Here is a 23,188-nt window from a genome sequence, read left to right as displayed (position 1 = left end):
AGAAACTAATCCAAATAGATACGAAATTCACTCCTCGGTATTCCTCTTCAAAGCCCATGCATCAGGAGCCATCTCCCCAAACAGGTACTCCGAAACAGAGGCCCTAATGAAGCGCTTCATTTCGCTTCTCACAACCATTTCCGACGACGAAAACCACATAGCCTCCCGCTATGCAAGGCTTCTTCACAAGCTATGGTTTCAGCGCCCTGATACCCCAACTGTCGAGGCTTGCGCTCCCGACGACACGGCCATGGATCCACAGGCATCATCGTTGCCGATCAATACAGACGTCACTCCTGCCCCGTGGGATATGTTTAATGAGTTTGGACTGGAAGGGTTTAGTTCTACGAATACCATGGACGGGTTCTTCGCAATGCCTCCTGTATTTCCCTATGATGTTTCCATGTTCTTTAACCCGAAGAGCGATGAGGCAAATTATCACATCTGATGGGAATCGCAGCGCTAAGCTTGCTTCTGTAGGTCGAGATTATTGAGCTGCAGTGTTAAATTAAGGGAGCGACTCCAAGGTAATTGCTGGGAACTTACTAGAACTACCGAATTCAGTAGTCCTTCTAGATGGGTTTCCAAGTGTCTTTCTGTATATCTTTTTAATACCTTTAATGCACTCATGCCAGCTATGCTTTCATGCGGTTTGTGGCGGAGCGTTTCTTGCTCGATATTCCCAGGCTTTATGTCTTTGTTTCCTTTGTCCCATGAAGCTATACAGGCGTGAGCTTCATGTAGTTATATAGAGATTTACCATCATCTAGTATTATTGATTCTGATCACCTCTCTCTCGTATAGATCTGTGGACATGGACAATATCGATATATCGGGCTCTAAATGTCTTCTAAATGTCTTCTTAGAATTTGCTAATGTATCTAAGCTCGAATCTTTCCCTCCCTTGCTCTTTCCTCAATGTCCACTCTACTTTCAGAGCCGGGGGGGGGGGGGGGGGGGTTTCTGGCCGTGAGGGCTGTGAGAGACGTCAAGTCGACTGAGGTCGGAAATTGACCAGTAATTCTCCACGCCCACTCACTCACGTGTATCTCAACCCACTCCCGCGCTGAGACCCCGGCCAGGTGATTTGAGATGGTGGATCTGCGCCAGGAATACCCTGATCTACTAGGAGGCACTCTGCCTATCTCGGCCTCCATACCACCCCAGGCTCATCCTGGTGCCCTCAGCACTAATCGACACGTCTCTTGGAGGTTGAGAGGCACTTTGGCGACGCCCTTACCGTTTGGCTTTTCTACGGTGCGAGCTCACGCACTCAGAGGGTGGCATCCTTAACTTTGCCGAAGAGGCATTCCTCGCGCCGAACAGCGCGAAAACATATTGCCCATCGACAATCTCAACGTGTCCCGATCATGCACACCCACAGCGCTTAGGGCATACAGACGTATGGAACCGGTGCTCTTGCTTATCTCTGAAATAATCCTTGATCGCCCCTCAACTTTCAGCATTTTCGCTAGACGGGGAGATATTGGTACGTCGGTCGTCGAGATGAGCGACGAGACGAGACGTAAACGGGGTACGGCAGGACACCAGGGCCCGCTCACTATGGCCCTCACCGACATGGAGAGGTCCGACAACCCCATGAAGCCAAACTGCCGTACAACCTGCACGACGACCTATACTTCCGACCTGCCAGAGGCGAGGACTCTCTTTGTCTCCCAAAAAGACGTCTCGTTGACACAGAGACAGAACTGGCCCTACCAAACGAAGAGAATCATTGACCTAGTCGAAGCATATCCCGGAGGTCAACTAGATCCCAAGATGACCTTAAACTCCTTGTCATAAGCCGAAACCCGCGTCCTGAGAGAAAGCAGAAAAGCCCGTGACACCATCAATGACATCCCCGAGAAGTACAACCTTGCAGGAATGGCGGTTGCATTTTCAGAAGACCAATTTCGTATGCATTCATCACACGCCGAGTCAGAGGAAGATGAGCCGAAGCCAAAGCGTGATGTGGAAGAGATCAGTGGTGTGTTTCACCCAGACGTCGTTCGGATTCCGTCAATGCCAGGGCAAAGCCTGGCTCTCAAGGAGAATGAGAGCTCCTCGGGAACGTTTGGGGACTTCTTCGAAATTGCCCTTCCTGGCCTTGCGGAACCAGTGGTGGAAATTCGCACTTGCTTCCATGGGTTCTATTGCGGCAAAGAAGGTGATTACAGCTTTATCCCGGTTGCCAACCCTCCACACACCACCCAAACTCCTCCTCTGGCGCCTACAGCCTGGCCGTCCTTTATGGTAGAAGCTGGCCATTCCGAGTGGCTTCGATAACTCCGCCGCGACGCGAAATGGTGGCACACAGACTGAGTCCCTAAGACCCTGAATTCCTTCAACCCTCTCCTCAAAGGGCCGAAAGGTCGCATTTGAAGACGCTTCAGAGTCGGGTCCCATCTCCTCCCCCGCATAAAAGTCGCCTAGATTAATCCGATCTAGACATTACGTGCCTTGAGACCGGTACGGCCTGGGAGGTGCGATCCTTTGGTTCATTCAATCTGTCAGCCAGCATTCAATTATTTTGCCTTCAGAGCGCACCATAGAAGTTTGACATGATGAAAATGAATGAAAACTGGATATTGCAGCTATTCACTGAACCACATTGGAAGCAGAAGCAGCCGCTAAGCACACAAAACAGCACATTTTCTCGGCTTGCGTTTTTGGAGAATGAACCTGTAGAGGACCAGATTGGCGCCTCTATCAAACGAAAGACCTACCAGATGATGTCCAGGTTGAAATGGGCAAAGGAAAAAGAGTCAGTTTCACCGATGTTTGCCAAACTGCGAGCGCAAGAGTTCTGAAGTTCCGATCTGGGTCTCAATATCCTGTATTTATTATTATAGCCCCTTCTTGATATGTAGAAATGAATAAAACGAATGATATTCCGGGGGGGAAATGGACCTATTTTGCCTATTTTTGCTTTTTTTGCCTTATCTTTTTGAGCGCCCGGGCAAAAGGTCAGGAGATCAGAGATGTCACCTCTGCCTACTCGTAAATGGTTTCCTACAATTTCTGTAACATGTTTAATACTGGTGAAAAGCAAACTCCATGGCATCCCAATACAATGAGCTATGTGAGGAGATCTATGTGCAAATCATGGAAAGGATGGAAAGGGGCCATGAAGAGGGAGGCCGATTTGCTCCTCATGGCACTGCGAGGAAAGTGCTTCAGCCAGAAGTTTTGCGACGATTTTTTCGAAGTCTTCAATTGGACATGTCAGATTTTGACCTTGAAGACAATTTGCTCAAAATGCGACAACGGAAGCTTTATGATTTCCTAGCGATTCTCATTTTCACTTCCTGCACTATCGAGGCTGCTCGAACATTCACCATCAAACTATTGGCTCAAACGACCTCGCCAGATCTTTACACTCTACCAGCAGAGCGTAAGACGCTCACGGAGATTTTCGGGGAACAGGTCACGCCGGATAAATTTATGACCCAACAAGCATGTTTTTGTCCTATCGTGATCTGCAACAAAAAGGAAGTCCGAATTCCCAGCCTGGACCGGCAGTGTTTACCCTACCTGGAGCAGAAATTTCGTGGGAAAGGAGCGTACGGCACTGTATACCAGGTGAAGATTGCCAAGGGCCACTTTTACGACTCGGACATTAGAGGAACAAATCAGCAGCCGAAGGAAATGGCACGCAAAGATTACCAATCCACCAAGGATATGGAACAAGACATCTTGAAGAAGATCCTCGCCTGCGATCGGACGTGCCCGAATATCGTGGATATCTACGGCAGTCTTTCCATTGGCACGAATTACAGCATCTTCATGCCTCTCGCCATATGCGATCTGAGCGCCCACATGAAGGAGGACAATCGAACCAGACCATATACCATGGCGGAGAAGACGGACATAATTCATTGCGCTCGGGGTCTCGCACGTGGGCTGGAGTTCCTTCATAATGGCATGAGGACTGCCGAGGGGGAGCGGATAGTCTGTTACCATATGGACCTCAAGCCGAGCAACATTTTGGTCTTCCTCGGAAATGTGGGAGACAAGCAGGGATTCATCTGGAAAATCAGTGACTTCGGCATGTCTCGCCTCAAATTGAAATCTCGTCAAGAGGAAACAGACTTCGACAGCTGGTTTGTCCGGTTCCAGCAGCCTAGGGATGTATCGGCCTCGGCAACGTACAACAGACGCGGAGATGGCGGCACTTATCTTGGGCCCGAGTCCCTTTCACCACATCGAGCTATGAGGACAGCGAACGATATCTGGTCTTTGGGATGTGTCCTCAGTACTGTTTTTGCGTATTTGGAGGAGGGCAGCTCTGGCGTGGAAAAATATCGAGAAAAGAGAAGGAACCATCGAGCCTCGGATGGTGATCGGTTCTTCGTCACAAATTCACTATTTAGTCGACCAAAGATCCACCCAGAGGTCACAGAATGGCATGACAAACTGATAAAGAAAGCTAGAAAGAGGAGTCCCAAAGAAGGAGAAGCTTTGAAATCGATGCTGGATTATCTAGAGCGCGAGGTTCTTCAGCCAGACCAATTGAAGAGATGCAAAGCCGATAAATTGGAGGAAAAGTTGCTCGACACATATCGAAAGTACAAGGAGTTGGAAAACGAAGGGAGCCTATCTTTGCCAGAGGAAGAGTCTGGTCTAGGCAGTAGGCTCCGGAGAAAGCGCATCGATGTGCTCATAGGCAAAAAGCCCGCCACAGACAGAAGCGTCGAGCGTTGGTATCTACGTGAACCAGAGCCTTTCAAAGGCTGCGAGATCTCTCCAGACGGGACTGTTATTGCGTTTTGGACTGACACCAAAATTTCGCTTTACACTTCGCAATCTCTGGAGCAAGACGAGGTTGATATTGTTCGCCCGGCTGCAGAATATCCGATCCCCATACGAGAATGTCGCTGGAAGAGTATCAGTCTGACCAGAAAACATCTGATAGCTTCTACCTCCGGAGGAAGTTTTCAAGTAAGCTTTTCGTTCTCTTTTACCTCTCTTTTTCCCATTCCCATCTAATGAGATTTTGAAGTGTTATATTTTTAAACTACGAAGGGGGTTAGTAGGTATGGACGTCAATCTCAGACATGGGGATCGAATCTCCCTGCCAACACTGCCGGAGATTAAAAAAGTGGCTCTCGCACCTGGAGGTCAGAGATTGGCATGCGTTGTCAGCGACAGAGACGAGGATCAAAATGCCGGCTCCTTGTACATTGGTTCCATCCATTCTCCATACGACTGGCAGCTTGGAAGTAAACTGGATTGGCCAGCAGCAGATGTGGTTCAGTTATCATTCTCAACAGATGAAGACCTCCACATGGTTTTCCGACCACAGCGAAGTGGTCCAAATCGCAAGCACGAAATTCCCGTCATTCATGTGTCTCTTCGGACTAACCAGCTATGCCCGCTCATTATCGAACCACAAGTGAGTCTTCCGCTATGTTCAACGTCAATTGTCTGTCTAATCTCTCCTATACAGGGCCTTGAGAGTAGTAGTACTGTTGGTCTTTTTACCACTTTCGCTCCACTTTCCCAAAAGCCCCATGTTTGTGTACTTGTCACCCGAGAAAAACAGTTGCACATCCAAAGCCTTGCACAAGTGGATAAGTCAGCTGCTATACAGGCGGATATCAAGAACTACCGAGTGCTAAAGCTCATGATGGGCAAGGATGATGAGAAAATATTCGCCATGGGGAGGCGCGCGGCCCATCATAAGATGCTTTTATTGGAGATTGACATGCCAGTAACTCAGGACATGCCAGTACCTCAGGACATGCCAGTACCTCAGGCAACAAAGATTTCTGTGACAGAGCTTGCTGAAATTCCGGGTCTGGCATACAGCGATGATTTTGCAGAGAGAGTCGTTCACGGTGAAAGCGAGAGTGTCGTTATTCTTGCTGCTTTGATGGGTGCGAATCAATGTGGCATATACAAAATCACTGTGCCTAGTTCTAGATCGGGTACCTCAGCTGCAGCATAGATTGTTCTTGTCGATAATTATGTATATCCTTATTTGGTATTGTCAATACTGTTCCCATAACATAATTTTACTTTCTCGGTTTTTGTCTATTATAACGAGCTCATATCTAGCTGCGCTTTTACCCAAAATTCATAAAACTTTGATATAACTGACAGGGTCTTATGGAAGCTTGGTTCTCAGGCTGGACAAGACTGCAGCTCAATACTGGCATTGGAGCCAGCTGTGAACCGCCTCCTAATTCCCCCCGATACTCCAGGTTTGACTACTCGGAGCAATGCCGCGAAGGGTTTCGCCGTCGCGGCGCAATAAGCAGTAGTATAGAAGGAACGTGCCTGCCGTCAGGGCAATGGACGAGGCAAAGAATATCCATATCATAGGTGTACCGACAATACGATTGTTGGCTTGATCCATGTCGAAGAAATTCATACCGAATATAGTCTGTTGTGAGAATGTTAGTCGCGGTCTGACAAAGGTGTATTGGAAATCAGAGGGGTACTAACAGCCACGAATGACGAAGGAAGATATAACAGCGTCAGAAAGGTTATGAACACTGCCGACTTGTTCAGCTGTAGCATGTTCGTATTCTGTTCCTTTGCCATGACCTGATCCCGAAACAATAAAGTGTCGGCTAGTAGTTTCGAGACAACCTGTGCCCGCTGCTGTAAATGTGAAGCATTGTGGGAATTTGCAATGCACTCTCGACGATGATTTTGAAACGAGTGGATCCCGTAATTTGTCGAGATCACTGACTGGGAACTAATAACGGTACAAAGCTCGTCGAGAATGTCTGTCGCAGATGCCAAGATGGCCGGGACTTCGAGAAATCGAGTCTGCAAGGCTGTCAATGTTATAAGGCTATCGTGGCCTAAACCTAAAGGTCCACTAATAAAAGTGGCGATTGCACTCCGTCCCAGGGGCAGAAATCGTTGTTCTTGTACGGCGATATATTTTCTCCACGTCGGGAAGTACGTTGCGAACAAGACCCGGTGTAGCCAAAAGGGATCGGATTCCACCTCAGGGCAAAGATTGCGTAGTAAATTCTCAGCCTGCGAATGCGCTTTTGATCGTGGCGTAGGATTGAACAGTACGAAAAGACTTTGGGATGAAGTTTTGTCGTATCGGTGGTAAATTCCCGTCTGGCGAATGACCCATTTGTCCTCTTGTTGCTTGTACTCGGGGTATCTTACGGTGTAAGATATTTCTGTTTCTTAAATTTAGCAACAGGGTCAATATCCACCGGGTTGAAAGTACCATTTATGGAGCCAGAGCAGGACTCTGTAAATGGAAGGCAAAACACCCCTTCGAGGTCATCACGGCGCCGATAAAAACATGATGGCACCGCCCAAAATGATGGACCTATCTCGTGTCTGGCGACGAGGAGGTCAAGCATGGGTTTAGTGATTTGCAGTGGTTGCCGGGAATTACGTTGACATATTGACCTATCAATTATTAGCAGAAGAAAGAGTGATGTCTGATTTAAACATACACTAGTCGACATTTGTAAGGCTTCTGATTGTTTCTCAGAAAAGATGCCGTATCATCTACCGTGAGAAGGTCTGATCGTTGGTATGAGCCTCTTGGGAGGAACGATGTCGCATCCTCCCCGATCTCAAAGACTTGTACGGGTTCAACCAGGTGGTCTAGACAGTAATGATCAAAGGAAGTCATTATGTGCAGTTTTTGGAGAGAATGATAAGATTAGATTCATTGAATCTAGGATCTGAATTATTATATCAGATCTACGGGCCCCGGGGGTACCTAGGTATGCCCATTGAGCCGCTCCGCCACACACCCTACCAAGGTATGCCTGATGCGCCTGATATGCCTCATGTGCTGCGCCTCTACTCGAGGTGTCTCATGCCCTTGTCACACCGGCCTTAGGCTAATCATCCTGCGCTGAACTAATTCCATGTCAGTTTTCTTATTCGGAACAAAAACTGAACAACTCTTACTCGAGCTCAGCCTTGTGAGAAGGTGTCAGCAAGGTACTTCATTTCGGGATAGGGAAGAGATCTTAACTTACAGTCTCCACTATTCTAGGGGCAGTGAAGATCCACTGGTCTTCTAGAAGCTAGAACGTGAGAGTCAGCCTTGCGCCCGATGCACGAGGTTCAGGCAAGTTACCTGAATACCAAAGTCTGTTTGTCCAGGAAACAGTCTTTCAAGCAGATCCTGAAGACTGTCTCTCCGCAAGTAGCGACTACTCGCGGTTTGCATAGGGGTCTGTTGTTCGGCTGTATTTCCAGGCATGATTATTTCAAAATAATCGCGACTTTGCTTTTGCGAATTACAGTTCCCCCCCAAACATGGGGACATGATAAACCCCAAGCTGCGGCTGAACCCCGGGCAAATTTCATTGACACGTCACAAAGCCGATCTTTGCCTTGCCTATCCCTTGCAATTTTGGGCGGTCTATCAGATATCGCTGATTCGAGAGTTGTCTTGAGATTATGCGCGACTATACCACAAGAGGATATCGTCTCCGCTTTGTTTTGGTCACCCGGGTGCATACATATGTAGGTACTGGTTGGATGTAATTCTAGGGCTTGGAGGCAACCAAAAGGGGCGGAGCTTTCAATGTCCGTAGATTGGCCAGGAGAGCTAATTGCATTATGCTTAAAATGCGGCTTAGTGTTATACCTTTATTGGAGAAATTACCCCCTATCTCACGAACATGCATCGTGTGGTAATCCTGAAATATTGATAGGAGACCTATACGCTTTGTTGCATTATGTCGCAACCGGCAGAGGCACAGTCGGTAGAGCTACCAGAATGGGCACGAGCCTGGCTCTCTGGTGTCTTGCCCACAAGGATGGAACAAATCCCAAGTGGAAGTCCACATCCGCCATCTCAGAATTCTCTTCTTCGTCCACCAAATGACTCCCCGAGCCTGATAAGCGCACCGTCATCCGTTTCAACTGACTCACACGATAATGGGCTTTTCACCAAGTGCCCAGAGAAACAACTTGTTATTGGACTTAGCCGGAAACGGACTGTCAGCAGAGCGCTGAAAGGTGTCCACATATTTGTATGTGAAGATCTTCCCAAATTCCGAACTTGAGAGGGGACTTCCCTTCATTGTAGCCTGCAATAGACAACGTTGACCAATCTGTTGTACTTGGGAATAAGAAAAGCTAACAGGAATAGATGATCACAGTCAATGCAACTCTCGGTACAGGCCTCTACTGGCGAGGTGGTCAGATTCTTGAGCTCGGTGGACCGTTGGCAGTGGTTCTATCTTTCCTCTTCATCGGAATCCTAACATGGGGTGTCATGCAATGTATCACTGAAATGCTGTGCATTTGGCCAATACCCGGTGCATTGTCAGTATACGTTAGCCAGTTTGTCGACGAAGAACTGGGGATCGCGGTCGGTGTTACATACTGGTTTGTCTACTCGATGTCCTTTTCCACACTGGTGGCAACCTCCGCTGCAGAGTTCAATTTTTGGGATTACATCCACGAAAGACCGGCTATACAGGGCTTGATTATATACCTACTGATCCCACTGATAATCGTCTGTATCAATGCCATAAGAATTGAGGTATGCTTCATCCGTCATTGCTGATCAATGCGAATACTCGCGACTTCGGGGCTGAGAAGCTGCCAGCTGACGTGCATTCAGATCTATGGTTGGTTGGAAGTGGCGACAGGCAGCATCAAAATCATATTTCTTGTTATAATCATAGTGACACTGATTGCAATCAATCTTGGAGGTTAGTAAGGTGGTTAACGGATGGGTTTGGACTGTGGGTGTTTGTTCTTTGGGGCATATGCGCTAACGATGAGCAGCTGGCCCAAACAATGCTCTGCCCTTTGGCGCCAAGTGTGAGCAATGACTACCGTCTCATACATTTCTCGCCAGATTGGAATACTGACATCATCAGATTGGACTTCGCCTACCGAATTTGATACACGGGCGGCCAATAACTGGGGCACCGCTTTGCTGTGAGTGGCATCATGCGTCTTTACCTGTGCTCAAATTACTAATTAACATATCAGGATGAGCATTTCAATAGCAACTTTTGCATACACTGGAGTGGAAGTTGTTGCTGCCTCTGCCCTAGAGGCACGGTGGGTACATCGCGAAGACGAAATGTCAACAATCTCAGACAAGCTTCCACCGTCTAATGACGTCCAGGTCGGAAGATCATTCAAGTTTTCTGCTATATTTATTCCTGTACTTGCAATGGTTGCCTATACCATCAGTGGGCTGCTCGCGACATTGGATATAGAGCGGAAGAGTTGTGCTCTCCCTCGGCTCAGTTGGCTTTCAGTGGATGTGGAAGCCGGGTGCACAGAGCCTTCAAACAGTGCTGCATTCGTCGCAATAGCCACAATGTCCAATATTCCGCACTTGGCAGACGTGTTCAATGCTTTCCTGGTGTTCACGTGTCTCTCTTGTGCTGGTACTAATCTGTACGTCGCCTCTCGGGCTTTGTTTGGCTTAACAAGTCGCTTGGACGGAGGCGAAGGTCAGAGATGGTATCTGCGTGTTTTTGCATGGTTTGGCAAAACAGATAGACGACAGGTTCCCCTGCGAGCTATGATATTCTCCGCGGTGGCGTTCTGGTGGGTGCCATTCCTGCAGCTGATCCGCGGGAGTACTCAATCCTCTGAATCCTCCTTGAAGGGAACTCGAGCATCCGTGGATATGGTAAGGATGTGGCGTAAATTTTCCCTCTAACTTCGAGTTCAGAGCTAATAAACGTGAATAGTTCGTGGAGGTGTTGAGCCAAATGGCATACTCTGCGGTTTTAATCGTCTGGGCGTGTGAATGTCTGGCATTCATTCGCTTCTACCATTGGTGTGTCTAGTCATTCAGATGCTGGATCTTCCGAATATTAACTAGAACTCTTCCTCCCAGTATTTCTCGGCATCGCGATCATCTCCGACGTGAAGATGTCGCCCACGTTCAGCGCTGGAGCGATGACCATGATGACTATCCATACCGCAGCCATAGGCAGCCATTGACGGCATATCTAGCCTTTTTAGGCTGTGCTTTTGTCTCGTTGGTCGCAAACGGTGCTGCATTGTGGAACGGGTTCCATCTTCTACCATTCTTAGCATCGTACTTGACGGTAAGAGCAATATTGTGATGGATCTAGTTTGCATTTACTAAGATTTGTTGAACCAGATTATTGTCTTCATGGGTCTATGGGTATTGTTGAAGATTATGCGAGGCGCAAAGTGGTCTCTAGTTGATCTCTCGCAGCCCGACAAAGTCGCGAAGATATTCAAGCATCTACATGACATCCGCTTGAGTGTAACGCAGTCCTGACTTCCTTATAGAAGAAATCAAGAGGATTGAACATAGGGATAAGCAGCCCGTATGTCAACGTTTCTATTCTTTATAAGGAATATCTAAAGCTATATCAATAGCAAGAAAGGATTTAATGACGTTGAGAAATAGATATATAGATCTATAAATTCTACAAGCGGTTAAGATTTCGGGTATCGCTTCTATTTTCTAGCCTATGACTATTAGATATAGACTATACGTACTATACTATAAAATGAAATACTCAGTTAAGCCTTATAAAGCGGCACCCCGGGAAAATCGTGATGGGCCTAAAATCCCCAGGGCCGGTACATACTACCTACATAGGTACTACATATTAATGCCCAACGGCGCCAGAATGGGAATTTGAAACTCGACCCAAAAGAGAAGACCAATACATTTGCATAGATTCAAAAGATTTAAGGAGTTCCAGTTATATCGATATTTAAAAACTCCCTAAAAGACAAAGGGGGGGTTGTAAACAATGGCTATACTTAGAAGTGGGTCCACAAGGGATGCATCTGCAGTAATTTTCCTAAACTCCCAAGTCTTAACTATTCTTTTCGTCTGTCTTTCACTTTGATTCAAGTGCTGCTTCTCTTCGTTTCTCTTCGAGTTCGAACAAGAAACACCCGTGGACGGTTGCTCGGGTGATCTTCAGCTCCGACTTGCGGGACAAACACAACCCCACTCGACATTATTTCCCCCCCTTTGTGCTCCATTTTCTGATCTCCAGTCCGAATCGGAAAGTCTTCAAGCCTCTCCGATCATCCTAGTCCTTTTCTTCTTAAACCCTGTTCGCTCATCTCCCGACATTGCCAATCGGCCCTGAATGTCTCCGCCGTGATCGAAGATGTTGACGGTTGAGAAGCAGTGGATTAATGTGCAGCAAAAGACCTTCACCAAATGGTATGTTCCCTGTCAACTTCTCTCTCGTGGACCTCAGCTGACGAGTAATGATAGGCTGAATGACAAGCTGAAGGCACGGAGCCTGTCCATCGAGGACTTGGTCACTGACCTCTCCGACGGCGTATGTCCCACCTTGTGCCCCGCTCACTAACTTCGAGTTGCTGATCGCATATTAGGTCATTCTCATTCACCTCCTTGAAATCCTAGGAGGAGAGTCCCTCGGTCGATATGCCTCGAAACCCAAATTGCGCGTACAGCGCTTCGAAAATGTGAACAAGAGTCTAGACTTTATCAAGGGGAGAAGGATCCAGATGACGAACATTGGAGCAGAGGATATCGTTGATGGTAATCAAAAGATCATCTTAGGTTTGATCTGGACCCTGATTTTGCGATTTACCATCAGTGACATCAACGAGGAGGGCATGACTGCAAAGGAAGGATTGCTACTCTGGTGTCAACGAAAGACGGCATGCTACGATGATGTAGAGGTCCGAGACTTCTCATCCAGCTGGAACAACGGTTTGGCCTTCTGTGCCCTCCTCGACATCCATCGACCGGACCTGATCGACTACGACTCGTTAGACAAGAGTGATCACCGTGGAAATATGAAGCTGGCCTTCGAGATCGCATCCAACGAAATCGGCATCCCGGACCTGCTTGACGTGGACGATGTATGCGACGTACCTAGACCCGACGAACGCTCCCTCATGACCTACATTGCCTACTGGTTCCACGCTTCTCTCGCAATTGGAGAGGGTTGAGAATGCCGGGCGACGAGTGGAGAAATTTGTCAACAACATGCACGGTGCATGGGATATGCAGAACTCATATGAGCGCCGAGTAAAGGAACTATTGCGACTTATTCGCGGCCAGCGCGAGCACTGGAAGAACTCCTCGTTCGAGGGGACATACAAAGACGCCAAAGAACAATTGTATCAGTTCTCGCTCTACAAGCGGAACGAGAAACGTCAATGGGTGGCCGAGAAATCTGATCTAGCTGCTTTGCTAGGCAATATCAAAACCAAGTTAGGTACATATCGACTGCGTCCTTACGATCCACCGCAAGAACTGAGTCCCGAAAACTGCGACAAAGAGTGGGAGATCCTTACCCGGGAGGAGCACGAACGCAGTCAACTCATAAACGAAACAATCCGTGACATCAAGAACAAACTGCGGCGCTCCTTTGCTGACAAGGCAAATGACTTTGCACTGACCCTGAAGACCCTGTCATTGGCGATCTCCGGACTGGATGGCGATGTTGAGGACCAGCTTGATCATGTTCAAAAGTTAAATGGCAACTTGCCGCCACTTGACGCCTTTCTCGACACTATCGCAGAATTGGACCAACAGTGTGCGGAGGCCAATATTGAAGAAAACGACTTCACCACATACACCCTGGACGAGCTTGCGTATGAGCTGAGTCTCGTCAAATCCAGCATTTCAAAGAAGCTGGCATTCCTCGACAACCAGATGGTTGCTCGCAACATGACCAATCTGACCCCTATCCAATTGGAAGAGTTTGAATCGGTATTCCGTCATTTCGATCGCGACTCTTCTAACACGCTCCAGGAGCTCGAGTTTTCCGCAGCACTGGCCAGTCTGGGACTGGTCTACGACGAGGACGAGATGCACCAAGTCTACGTGGAGGTTTGCGGGGTCAACCGACTGTCACAGAATGCTGGAGTTAGCTTCGAGCAGTTTATTCGCTTTATGGTCAGCGTGACAGAGGATCAAAATACTGCCGAACAGGTCTTCCAAAGTTTCAAGGAAGTTGCCGATGGCAAGGTATGTGAAGCGTTTCTTTAACCTCTAAGGAATTTACCGGGCTACAGTCACTAACCTCTCCTACAGCCCTATGTCACAGAACTGGACCTCCGACACTCGCTCATTCCAGACGATGTTATTGAGCATTTAGTTAAGACGATGCCCACACACGATGGTCCCGATTTACTCGAGGATCGGGACTTGGCCAAGTACGACTACATTAGCTTCATGGAGAAGATGCGAGAAGTAAACAAAAATAATGGGAGTGAGCAATAAAAGGTACCATTGAGGTTGATATCCGCAGCATTACTGGTGGTTATGGGGGGATTTGCACTGACTTGGTGTTGCTGTGTTTCTGGTGTTTTCAGGGAGAATCCTCATGATCTTTTTTTCTTTTCGAAAACCGCATTCTCCCTTTTGTTTTTTTTTCTGGTCCATCTTGCATCCTGGGGTTCGGTGGTTGTTCCTCTTACCACATGTATTTATTGTGTTGGTGTATGCTTCTCTGTTTGTAATGATCAGGATACCATGTGAACATTTTCAACTATCAAGTCTATCGGTAGACGTAGAGTTGGACTTGGGCAAGCGAGGATAGCCACGACATATAAATATGCCATAAAATAGCAATTCCTTGTTACTACAACGGAATCCTTTGAAGCTATTTCGGGCCTGATCTGTAGATGTGGATACTGCCGATCACTACCGGATTCATACAAGGTCATGTGACAGTCCCCAGATCCATCGGAGCTGATGAGGATGATCCTGCGATTCATTGTATTCCTTGACACATCACACTTAGTTCGATCTTTTTCATTTAAACACTGGTCATAATCGGATTTGTTGACCACCCTCTCTCTTTCACACATATTACTTCTTCCCTCAATCCCATCCCCCAACCATACACTCCAAGATGGACCGCAGCTTGGACGAGATCATCGCTGAAGACACGGTAAGGCTCCAGCGAGCAATAAAACCACTAAAGCGCACAATTAACTCACTCAATTGCAGCGGAACCCTGGTCGCCCCTCAGGCGGTGGTGGTCCTCGTCGTCACAACAACCCCGGCCGTCGCCACGAGCGCGATGGCGTCAGAAAGGTACAACTTGACTTGAAATCGAGGCTTTGTTCTAGAGTTATATTTGCATGGCAGCGAAACTAATATCTTACTCGCTATCTAGGTCCGCCCTCCTTTTCCTCTGCGAATTCTCTTCTTGCTCCGTGACAATCGTAGCCAGTCCTCTGGATCGTTGGAGACTCGCCAACGAACACGCCACGGCAAAGACATGGAACAGAACTTTGCACGATATCCCATCTGACTTGGAGCTAACGCTAAGTCTTTTCGATAACAACAGCCATACACTTCAGACCGTGTCGATCTCAACCTGTGATTATACCTCCCTGGCTACTGCGATGTGGATGATACTGACCGGTCTCTGGTTCTAGTGACTGGGTGCACGACAAATTTGACGACGACCGATGTATGTGGCTTACCCATACTTTGTCCACATCTCTCTAACAGCATTGCTCTTCAGCCCGCCCATCCCGTGGAGGCCGCAGAGGCCGCGACGGATATGATTCCGATCGGTATGGATCCTCCCATTAAACCAGCCTTGGCTTGATAGCTTGTCTGGTCAGAGCGCTAATTGAACGATTAGCTCTAGCACACTGACCAAGGTTCGCGTCGATAATCTTCACTACGACATCACCGAAACCGATCTCGAGGTACGTTTTCAACCCCATCAACCCCCGTACAAGAACACCCCTAACAAGCTGCTTCGCTGAACAGGACCTCTTCGGCCGAATTGGACCTGTTTCTGAACTTACTGTCTCTTACGACCGCGCTGGACGCTCTGAGGGAGTTGCTTTTGTTACATACGCCCGCCTGAAGGATGCGCACACCTCCATTCAGGAGTATGACGGAGCCAACGCCAAGGGCCAGCCCATCCGTCTTTCTCTCGTCGGGGGCCGTCGTGACCGTAACCCCCTGGAATCTGCACAGCGCCCTAGGCCCAGCCTCTTGGACCGCGTTCAGCGCCCCCGTGACGACCGCAGCATGAGCCCCGAGGACAACGCAGATGGCCGACGCCGTCGTGGCGGTGGCCGTCCTCATCGCAGCGACGTCACCAAGCCGGCCCCAGACAACATCGACCGTTATGTTCCCGGAGAACGCTCGCACCAGCGCTCCCCTAACCGCCGCGGCGGTGGCAGGCGTGGACGTGACAACCGCTCGCAACAAACTGATGGATCCAACCGCCGATCCAATGCCCGTCCGCGCAAGACCCAAAAGGAGTTGGACCAGGAGATGGAAGATTACTGGGGGGTGCGAACAACGGTGGTGAAGCGACTGCACCCGCTCAGGACGTCCCCCAGCAGACTGCTCCGGCCCCCAGCGCACCCGCTGCCGATGATGATATCGATATGATCGAGTAAATACTTTTCAGTCACTCGAACTACGGGAAACTCGCTTGTCTTGAGCATTTCAGATCTTTCGGGCTTCGATCGCATTACTTCTTGGTCTTTTCTATGAATTAAGATCACCTCGGCCTTTTTCCACTCTTCTCTTCTTTTCCATCGCTGAGCCTTTCGGCACGAGAGCTGAAACTCTGTACTTTACCTCAACAACCAAATTGTAACTCGGTCCATATCACACATTCGGATTTTTACTGCTTCGATTCTTCTTTACCCTTGCTGGGCTCTTATCCTTGCCCTTGCATGTCCACACCGGCGAACTGGGAGCCCATGATAAAGTTTTTTTTATTGCATTGTTCGGTGTCTTTCTTCACGTTTTTCTATCGTCTAGTCGGGGTAAAAGCCTTCGCGCATATGCCATAAAGCCTGTATACAAAGAAGAAGAGGCTGCTTGCAACCAATGAATGAGGGCAAGATACAAGTTGATAGAGCATAAACCCAATCAAAGCCGCCGCCAATTATAAATAGAACACGGATCGCAAATGATGGAAGAAGACATGAGATTCTTCCGTGATTTATTCTGTACAATGTAACAATTATGGGAGTACAAGTTCACCTCCACAGTCCATAGGGCTCGCGGCATGCTTTCCACAACTTGATAGTACCATCCTCGCTACCAGTCCCGTAGAGCTTACCATCGGGAGAGAAGCTGACAGACCAGATAGGGCCATGGTGACCCTTTTGAACCTCTGCAGAAGAAAGTTAGCTTGAACCCCCCACGCCAAAAAGCAGATAATAGCCGGGATAGCAAAACATACCCAACTCCTCATCCGTGTTCAAGTCATAAACTCTTGCCCAAGTATCATTCGCACTACCGGTAACCAAACGAGCAGACTCGCTATTAACCGCAGCACTAGCAACATCATAGTCATAATCAACCTTCTTAAGCAACCGACCAGGCTGCACGCCATCAAAGAGATAAACACTCTTCCCGGCCGCGACAGTCAAAATCCCCGCATCATTAGGTCTCGTCGCGAGACTATTCAACTCGCAAGAGCCAATCGTGCCATCAACCCCGTACTCAACGATCGGATCGCGCGACCGCAAATCCCACCATCGAATCTTGCGATCCTCCGCCGCCGTCGTGACGACATTGTAATCCTGGTTCCAGACGATAGACTTGATCGTGCCGCCGTGCACGCCAGCACCGATCTCATAGCTCGCGACCCCGTTCTCAGACGTAGCCGAGGACGGGAGAGGCGGCGTTGAGCCCGTGCTGGAACTGCCGCCCCGTGTTAGATCGAAGATCCGTAGCTTCTTCTCTGCGCCGCCTGTCGCGAGCACCTGCGGGTTTGCTTGGATTGGGAATGCTACTGCCCGCACGATGTGTGCGTGTTGCAGTGTGTGCAGACATTCGCCTGTGTAGGTGTCCCAGACCTTGCTGTTTCCGGTGTCGAGATTAGCATATCAGTGTGGGATGGGGTTGGGGGTTGCTTACGCTGAGAAATCGGCTGCTGCTGTGGCTGAGATGGCGGCGTCGGCGGAGAGCCTTGCTTGCCATACGGCGCCTTTGTGGCCGAGGAATGTTCCAATCCTGGACAGTGATGTTAGTGCGTGCGTTTTGGGCTTGGTTTCTTTTGTCGTACCAGTCGCCCGTTATACCATCGCGCAGCATGGGGTTATTATCTTTGGTTGGTTAGTGGATGTGCAGTAAATTGGGAAGTCATTGGTCTTTCTTACCTTTGCATGAAGAGATGAAGTAATATTGCTCGTCTTCGACGGTCGAAGAGAAGCTCAGATGCGTCACCGGACGGGAATGTCCGTGGCATGTCAGAGGGACTACCTTGGGGATATCTGTTGAAGATGTATTAGTAAACATACCTAAATAGTGGGTTTCAATTCCCATCTACACATATCACTCACCAGCAGTCATTTTGTGGGCGTTGAGGAAGTTCCCGAGGTTCCAGTAGTTTTGATGTTAGGTATCAGATAGCCAATCAGATCAGCGTAACGCGATGTGCCCAACCGAGAGGTCACGACTTGATATCAAGATACAAATCCAGGAAGAAGACCGAGAGAGAGTTCAATATGTCTAAGGAAGGTACATAAGAGATTCGTCAGGGTCGTCAAGTCATCAGATATGTGGGGTTCGAGGAAGAGCCGAGAACAAAGGATCGAAAAAAGTGGACTGAACGACTTTTCCAACCAGACACCTCAAAAAGGAGAGAAAGCCTCTGGGAATATGAGACTCCTTCAGTGTGTAGATGGGATATCGAATTTCATTTTCAAACAATAACGCTGGAGCCGATCATGTATTAGGTAAGGTATACGCTAGTCTGATTCGGGTAGGCTGAGACACGTGAGGCTCACATATGCTATGGGTTTACGATGAATCGTTCTAAACTGACATTTTGATATTTAAAAAGTCTAGAACAATATATTTATAAAGGCATCTAGAAGACTTTTTTTAAAGATATTAAAAAATATGCTTAGAATGGCATTGAAACGAAATATGAAAGAAACATAAAAGAAACATGGAAAGACATCATAGATTGAAAATATACTTGAGATACCTAATGCGACCTCCTCGATACTCGACTATGTCCCAATTCCTATAGGTAGAAGTCCTTTGTCCTGTGGTTCAGCGATATATCCGTACTGGGAGTGGTTACGGAGATAATGTCATTTAGATGTGAAGAAGGCATCGACAATGCCTTGCACATTATGGCCAACGCTTTGGTCTTCTCAATACTCAGGCTACGCAGGCCTGATATTGACGTGCCTGGAATTTGTAAGTACACTAAAGGCGGCCTCTGTAACAACAAATTGATAAATCAATTCTTAATACGGGCGAGCAGAAAACAGTCGAACCCCAGAAAGGGACAATACAAAAACCAGGCCGATGATGAGCCCGAAGTTTCTAGTCCGCTTGGTGAGCAACTGGCGACTTCTTTGCCAGAACCTGCATCGTACAAGCTACGCCCGAAAGGCTTGTGCGTGATAGAGGAGCTATGGATGCGTATGTTAACCCAAAAAGATATATCGGGTACAATGCCTTTAGAAATGTCTGTAAATGATGATCTCGAGCTATTCGATACTAATACTGCCGCTTCAAGGAAGTTCTTCCGAATCTCTAAACAACTTCTCCAAATATCTTAGATAGAAATAGCCCAATCCTCTCAACATTTTCGACCAAATGGAAAAGTTCATCGAACAAGCAGATAACTTTGTCACGCTCCGAACCTCTCAGAAGAGCATACAGCTTTCTAGAACGTGTGGAAGTTTCATTAGGAAAATCCACAGAACTAGACAACGGAGTCTTCTCCGATAGTCTTTTCATATGTCTTGTTCGTGGTCTTTTTTTGGCAGGCTCCTTGGATACATACGTTGACAGCTAACTCCGCGCTAAATCACGTGCCTACACGCTAACTATATTAGGAGGTTTATACTGGCACAATTCAAGTTAGGAATCAGGCAGAATGTACGATCTTTGATCAGTGTTGGCAGAATATACGGCAGAAAAACTCTATAGTCGCAGAATTACCTAGATGCCTCAACATCTGGGCAAGGGGACAATAGCCAAACGGGGGTACATATATCAATCCCCTATTTATAAGTGGATTAAATGGGTTCGTTCTCCAGGGCAACTGGCACGAGTTCATTGTATCAAGTACAGATCAAAGCAAATGTATCGGTATGATACCCCCAAGCAAGACGGGGTAAGAAGAAGAGTAAAAAATAATAGACACGCCTCGTTTCCTCATACTTCTCCTGGAAAGCAGAGTAAGCCAGACCCAAAGCAAAAACGAGTGGCAATGCAAGCAAGGTGAGAGAAGAGCTTTCGAGCAAAATGCATGGGCCGGACGCCTTCGTCTCCGCCGACATGAGAGGAATATGGCAGGAGAGAGATAAAACCAACGCGAACGCCTGGGACAATATGTGGCCGGTGAGCCGATGTCATGTCCTTCCGTAGCTCATGCCATTGAGTAGAGAGAGATTAGAAGAGAAGCTAAAGAAAGCCACATAAGACCCTTCTTTTGTTTTCGTACTTGCATAGAAATAAACACGCATTGCAATAGAGAAAGCAAGTAAATCAGCAAAATCCTTTCCGATCCACGCAGACGATGCATCGAGAAAGATCCAGGGGATAGATGTAACAAACAGGGGGAATCACGTGGAATAAAGTAGATAACAGCTCGTATAGATCCTGGTTAGGGCAGGCAGCAAACACGCATTAGTGTGCATTGCCTATTGAGTCAGGATAAAAGAACGAGGTAAACGAGAAAGCAAGAAATCACGAGGGTATGAAGGTGTGAACAAAGCGCAATGGCCGACAGAAACAAATGCGCTCTCGAGCGCCTCGCACCGACCAGATAAGAATACAAATTTGGCAATGACCTGAAATGCAATCCTCCCAATGAAAAAAAAAGATAACAAAAAAAAGGAATGTAAGAGCGCCCAGGTTCCCATGCAACAGAAAGACGAAAAGCCAAGAAAAGGACTTGCAGAAAAGTCAGGGGGAAAAAAAGAAAAGAAAAGCAAATCCGAAACAGTACTCCCGAGAGTTATGCAGCCGCCGAATGCTGATCTAGCTCACGAAACGAAGATCCCCAAATGCGCCAGATATCCCAGTTCGTTCAAACATGCCGGGCATTATCTTAATATAACGCTTGGATGGGCTTAGCGACCCATCATGTAGTCAGGGTAAAAGGAATTATAGCCGTTCAGGTTCGGCGCCGTATTGTTGTTACCACCGGAATTAGAAGGAGGCGGCGGCGACATCATCATTGAATTGGCTCCATTTCGGATTCCCAGGCCCGAGTTGGGGTTGTATGAGGTATTTCCCATCAGTCCAGCATGCGGATTGACGGGAGTGTGCATGGAGGTGCCGTTGCGCATCGGCGGCGCAGGCATGGGCATGCCAAGACCAGGGGGTGCTGCCAATCCGGGAGGGGGACCATTGACAGCTGAGAACATGTTGTTGTGAATTCCACTCAAGCTGCTGCCCCCGGGGACTGCGCCCTGTCCAGAGGCCGAGTTGGATGAGTTCATGCTGCCAGGTTGACCAGAGCGCACACCCAAAGGATTCTTTGAGAAGCTGAGACGGATGCCAGTCTTAACACTGTTCGACAGCTTGTAGCCGTACAACTCATTCAGCGCTTTGCTGGCCATGGCGACCTCGTCGAATTCCACAAAGCACATGGGTCCGTTCTGCTTGTTTCGGAAACAGAGTCGCTTGTACCCGCGTTGTTTGGAGAAAAGGGCTTTAAGTTCCTCCTCGGAGGTGTCGGGTGGCAAGTTGCCCACGTACAGAGTGTTGCAAGGAGGGTTTAGGTCATTCGGGTTCGCAGCGGGGAGGCTGTGGCGTGGTGTGTGCTGGGCGTTGTATGGGAAACTATGGCCTTGGTTCGGGTATGCAGATGCGGGTGTTCCGCCGCCCATACGTTGCGCGCCACCCCCCTGGTAGTTCTGCAAAGGTGGCGACATGTTGGTTGACAGGGACATATTGGCAAAGCGGTTGGTCGGGATCTGAGGGTTGGTGGCCCGGCGTCCGGCGGAGACATTGGTAGAATGGCCATTTTCTGCATAGCCCACCGGATCCTTGAGCAGCTCGCCTGTCTCCTCGTCCGGGTCTTCGTCAATCATAGACTTCCCGGTTATGCGTGGGAGGTTATCAATGCCATTTCCGATCGGAGATTGTGGGGAGAAAAGGCTGTGCATACGCGAGCCTGATTCCGAGGTCGGAGGAAGTCCTTCGCCGATAGGCTGGTTGGGGTTGGCGTTGGAGAGCCTCTCTAAGCTTTGGAAAGTGCCGTTGAAACGCGACGATTGACGCGCAAGAGGACCGTTTGAGGCACCCATCAGCGCACGACTCGCGGTGTGATCGATGGTGTTACGGCGCGTGTTCGACAGATTCGCTCCCATCGGGCCGGGGTACATCTCGACGACCATGTTGGCGTCGTTTTTGGAGTTCGGTTTGCCATCAAGGAGAGACCTGGCCTCTTCGGCGGCTTGTAAAGTAATGAATCGCGCGATCGCGGTCAAGAACCCGTCATCCTCCGGCAGGTCCAAGGTCACAAAGTCCGCGTCGACAAAGTCTTTGGCGAAAAGAAGCATGCTGCGCAGGGCTTCACGGCTCGTGTTTCGCGGAAGTTTGCGCATGAGAATCGCGCCTCCGTTTCCGCGATTCAGGCCATTCAGGCCCTGGAGGTTGCGATCGTTCTCACCCAAGCGCATGTTGTTATCGAATGAAGCTGTTGTGCCGATAGGGGAGAAAGGGTATGAGAAAGATGGGTTCATAGATGAAGGCGCTTGCGACGCATTCGGACTATACACGTCGGTCGACATCGCATGCTGAGCCGTCAAAGGCGCCTGCGAAGAAGGGAGTGACTGTTGTGGGGGCGAACCAGATGACACGGACTCTGTGAGCTGCGTAGTTCCAAAAGAGCCGGGACTCGTACGAGTGGACTGGCTAGAGCTGCCGCTCATCCCTCCACGAGATTCAATTTTTTTTTGAATTTTTTTTTTCGCCTTTCGGGGGTTCGCGATCACACAGGGGAAGGTAGTCCAGGTATGAAAAAAAAGGAGTCGCGGGAGCTGGAAAGTCGAAGTTCGAAGCAGTAATCGGTAATGCGACAAGAGATCGTACACCAAACGCGATGCAACGATAGAAAATGAAGAAGGCGAAAGGCGAAGGCGAAGGCGATTAGCGGTTCGATCGAAAGTCGAGTTCACTCGGATGGTGTCTCATCGGATTTGCGACAGGTTGGACTATGAGCGCTGTGAAAACGATTGAGATAAAGATGGAAATTGACAAGAATGGTAAGATGGATGCAAAAGGGAGAAAGGTTTGAAAGGAGGGGATGAAGGAGAGTGC

At 48.5% G+C, this 23,188-nt stretch overlaps 11 protein-coding genes across 11 annotated transcripts; 7 read left to right on the top strand and 4 right to left on the bottom strand.

The window, feature by feature from the left end:
- Nucleotides 1-106: 106 nt before the first annotated feature.
- N7519_007154 (uncharacterized protein) lies at nucleotides 107-448 on the top strand (the record flags this gene model as incomplete). Its single annotated transcript, XM_057293930.1, has 1 exon — nucleotides 107-448. One exon carries the CDS (start codon nucleotides 107-109, stop codon nucleotides 446-448), a length of 342 nt encoding a protein of 113 aa, XP_057148741.1.
- Nucleotides 449-1,404: 956 nt separating this feature from the next.
- On the top strand, nucleotides 1,405-2,286 carry N7519_007153 (uncharacterized protein; the record flags this gene model as incomplete). Its single annotated transcript, XM_057293929.1, has 2 exons — nucleotides 1,405-1,762; nucleotides 1,805-2,286. 2 exons carry the CDS (start codon nucleotides 1,405-1,407, stop codon nucleotides 2,284-2,286), a joined length of 840 nt encoding a protein of 279 aa, XP_057148740.1.
- A 284-nt stretch (nucleotides 2,287-2,570) lies between these two features.
- N7519_007152 (uncharacterized protein) lies at nucleotides 2,571-2,810 on the top strand (the record flags this gene model as incomplete). Its single annotated transcript, XM_057293928.1, has 1 exon — nucleotides 2,571-2,810. One exon carries the CDS (start codon nucleotides 2,571-2,573, stop codon nucleotides 2,808-2,810), a length of 240 nt encoding a protein of 79 aa, XP_057148739.1.
- Nucleotides 2,811-3,057: 247 nt separating this feature from the next.
- On the top strand, nucleotides 3,058-5,950 carry N7519_007151 (protein kinase family protein; the record flags this gene model as incomplete). Its single annotated transcript, XM_057293927.1, has 3 exons — nucleotides 3,058-4,941; nucleotides 5,003-5,395; nucleotides 5,450-5,950. 3 exons carry the CDS (start codon nucleotides 3,058-3,060, stop codon nucleotides 5,948-5,950), a joined length of 2,778 nt encoding a protein of 925 aa, XP_057148738.1.
- A 234-nt stretch (nucleotides 5,951-6,184) lies between these two features.
- Nucleotides 6,185-7,340, bottom strand: N7519_007150 (uncharacterized protein; the record flags this gene model as incomplete). Its single annotated transcript, XM_057293926.1, has 3 exons — nucleotides 6,185-6,388; nucleotides 6,451-7,151; nucleotides 7,202-7,340. The coding sequence occupies 3 exons, from the start codon at nucleotides 7,338-7,340 to the stop codon at nucleotides 6,185-6,187; spliced, it is 1,044 nt and encodes a 347-aa protein (XP_057148737.1).
- Nucleotides 7,341-7,832: 492 nt separating this feature from the next.
- On the bottom strand, nucleotides 7,833-8,200 carry N7519_007149 (uncharacterized protein; the record flags this gene model as incomplete). The annotated part of the gene is made up of 4 exons (XM_057293925.1): nucleotides 7,833-7,851; nucleotides 7,903-7,913; nucleotides 7,974-8,021; nucleotides 8,075-8,200. 4 exons carry the CDS (start codon nucleotides 8,198-8,200, stop codon nucleotides 7,833-7,835), a joined length of 204 nt encoding a protein of 67 aa, XP_057148736.1.
- A 481-nt stretch (nucleotides 8,201-8,681) lies between these two features.
- On the top strand, nucleotides 8,682-11,230 carry N7519_007148 (uncharacterized protein; the record flags this gene model as incomplete). The annotated part of the gene is made up of 8 exons (XM_057293924.1): nucleotides 8,682-8,978; nucleotides 9,098-9,493; nucleotides 9,575-9,665; nucleotides 9,837-9,897; nucleotides 9,952-10,606; nucleotides 10,668-10,756; nucleotides 10,817-11,030; nucleotides 11,087-11,230. 8 exons carry the CDS (start codon nucleotides 8,682-8,684, stop codon nucleotides 11,228-11,230), a joined length of 1,947 nt encoding a protein of 648 aa, XP_057148735.1.
- Nucleotides 11,231-12,083: 853 nt separating this feature from the next.
- N7519_007147 (alpha-actinin, sarcomeric (f-actin cross linking protein)) lies at nucleotides 12,084-14,179 on the top strand (the record flags this gene model as incomplete). The annotated part of the gene is made up of 5 exons (XM_057293923.1): nucleotides 12,084-12,139; nucleotides 12,194-12,260; nucleotides 12,316-12,810; nucleotides 12,893-13,924; nucleotides 13,991-14,179. 5 exons carry the CDS (start codon nucleotides 12,084-12,086, stop codon nucleotides 14,177-14,179), a joined length of 1,839 nt encoding a protein of 612 aa, XP_057148734.1.
- Nucleotides 14,180-14,783: 604 nt separating this feature from the next.
- On the top strand, nucleotides 14,784-16,332 carry N7519_007146 (putative RNA binding protein; the record flags this gene model as incomplete). Its single annotated transcript, XM_057293922.1, has 8 exons — nucleotides 14,784-14,852; nucleotides 14,912-14,998; nucleotides 15,255-15,286; nucleotides 15,346-15,380; nucleotides 15,435-15,486; nucleotides 15,558-15,624; nucleotides 15,689-16,222; nucleotides 16,273-16,332. The coding sequence occupies exons 1-8, from the start codon at nucleotides 14,814-14,816 to the stop codon at nucleotides 16,330-16,332; spliced, it is 906 nt and encodes a 301-aa protein (XP_057148733.1). The 5' UTR covers nucleotides 14,784-14,813.
- Nucleotides 16,333-16,923: 591 nt separating this feature from the next.
- N7519_007145 (WD40 repeat domain-containing protein) lies at nucleotides 16,924-18,244 on the bottom strand (the record flags this gene model as incomplete). Its single annotated transcript, XM_057293921.1, has 6 exons — nucleotides 16,924-17,060; nucleotides 17,130-17,752; nucleotides 17,810-17,905; nucleotides 17,958-17,997; nucleotides 18,052-18,165; nucleotides 18,235-18,244. 6 exons carry the CDS (start codon nucleotides 18,242-18,244, stop codon nucleotides 16,924-16,926), a joined length of 1,020 nt encoding a protein of 339 aa, XP_057148732.1.
- Nucleotides 18,245-20,991: 2,747 nt separating this feature from the next.
- N7519_007144 (uncharacterized protein) lies at nucleotides 20,992-22,800 on the bottom strand (the record flags this gene model as incomplete). The annotated part of the gene is made up of 1 exon (XM_057293920.1): nucleotides 20,992-22,800. One exon carries the CDS (start codon nucleotides 22,798-22,800, stop codon nucleotides 20,992-20,994), a length of 1,809 nt encoding a protein of 602 aa, XP_057148731.1.
- Between the last annotated feature and the right edge of the window lie 388 nt (nucleotides 22,801-23,188).

The sequence above is a fragment of the Penicillium mononematosum genome, assembly GCF_028829835.1.
Source record: "Penicillium mononematosum strain IBT 11891 chromosome Unknown utg000003l:1.0-8172316.0:1.0-8177699.0, whole genome shotgun sequence".
Lineage (NCBI taxonomy): Eukaryota > Fungi > Ascomycota > Eurotiomycetes > Eurotiales > Aspergillaceae > Penicillium > Penicillium mononematosum.
This window is presented reverse-complemented; position numbering and strand designations above follow the sequence as displayed.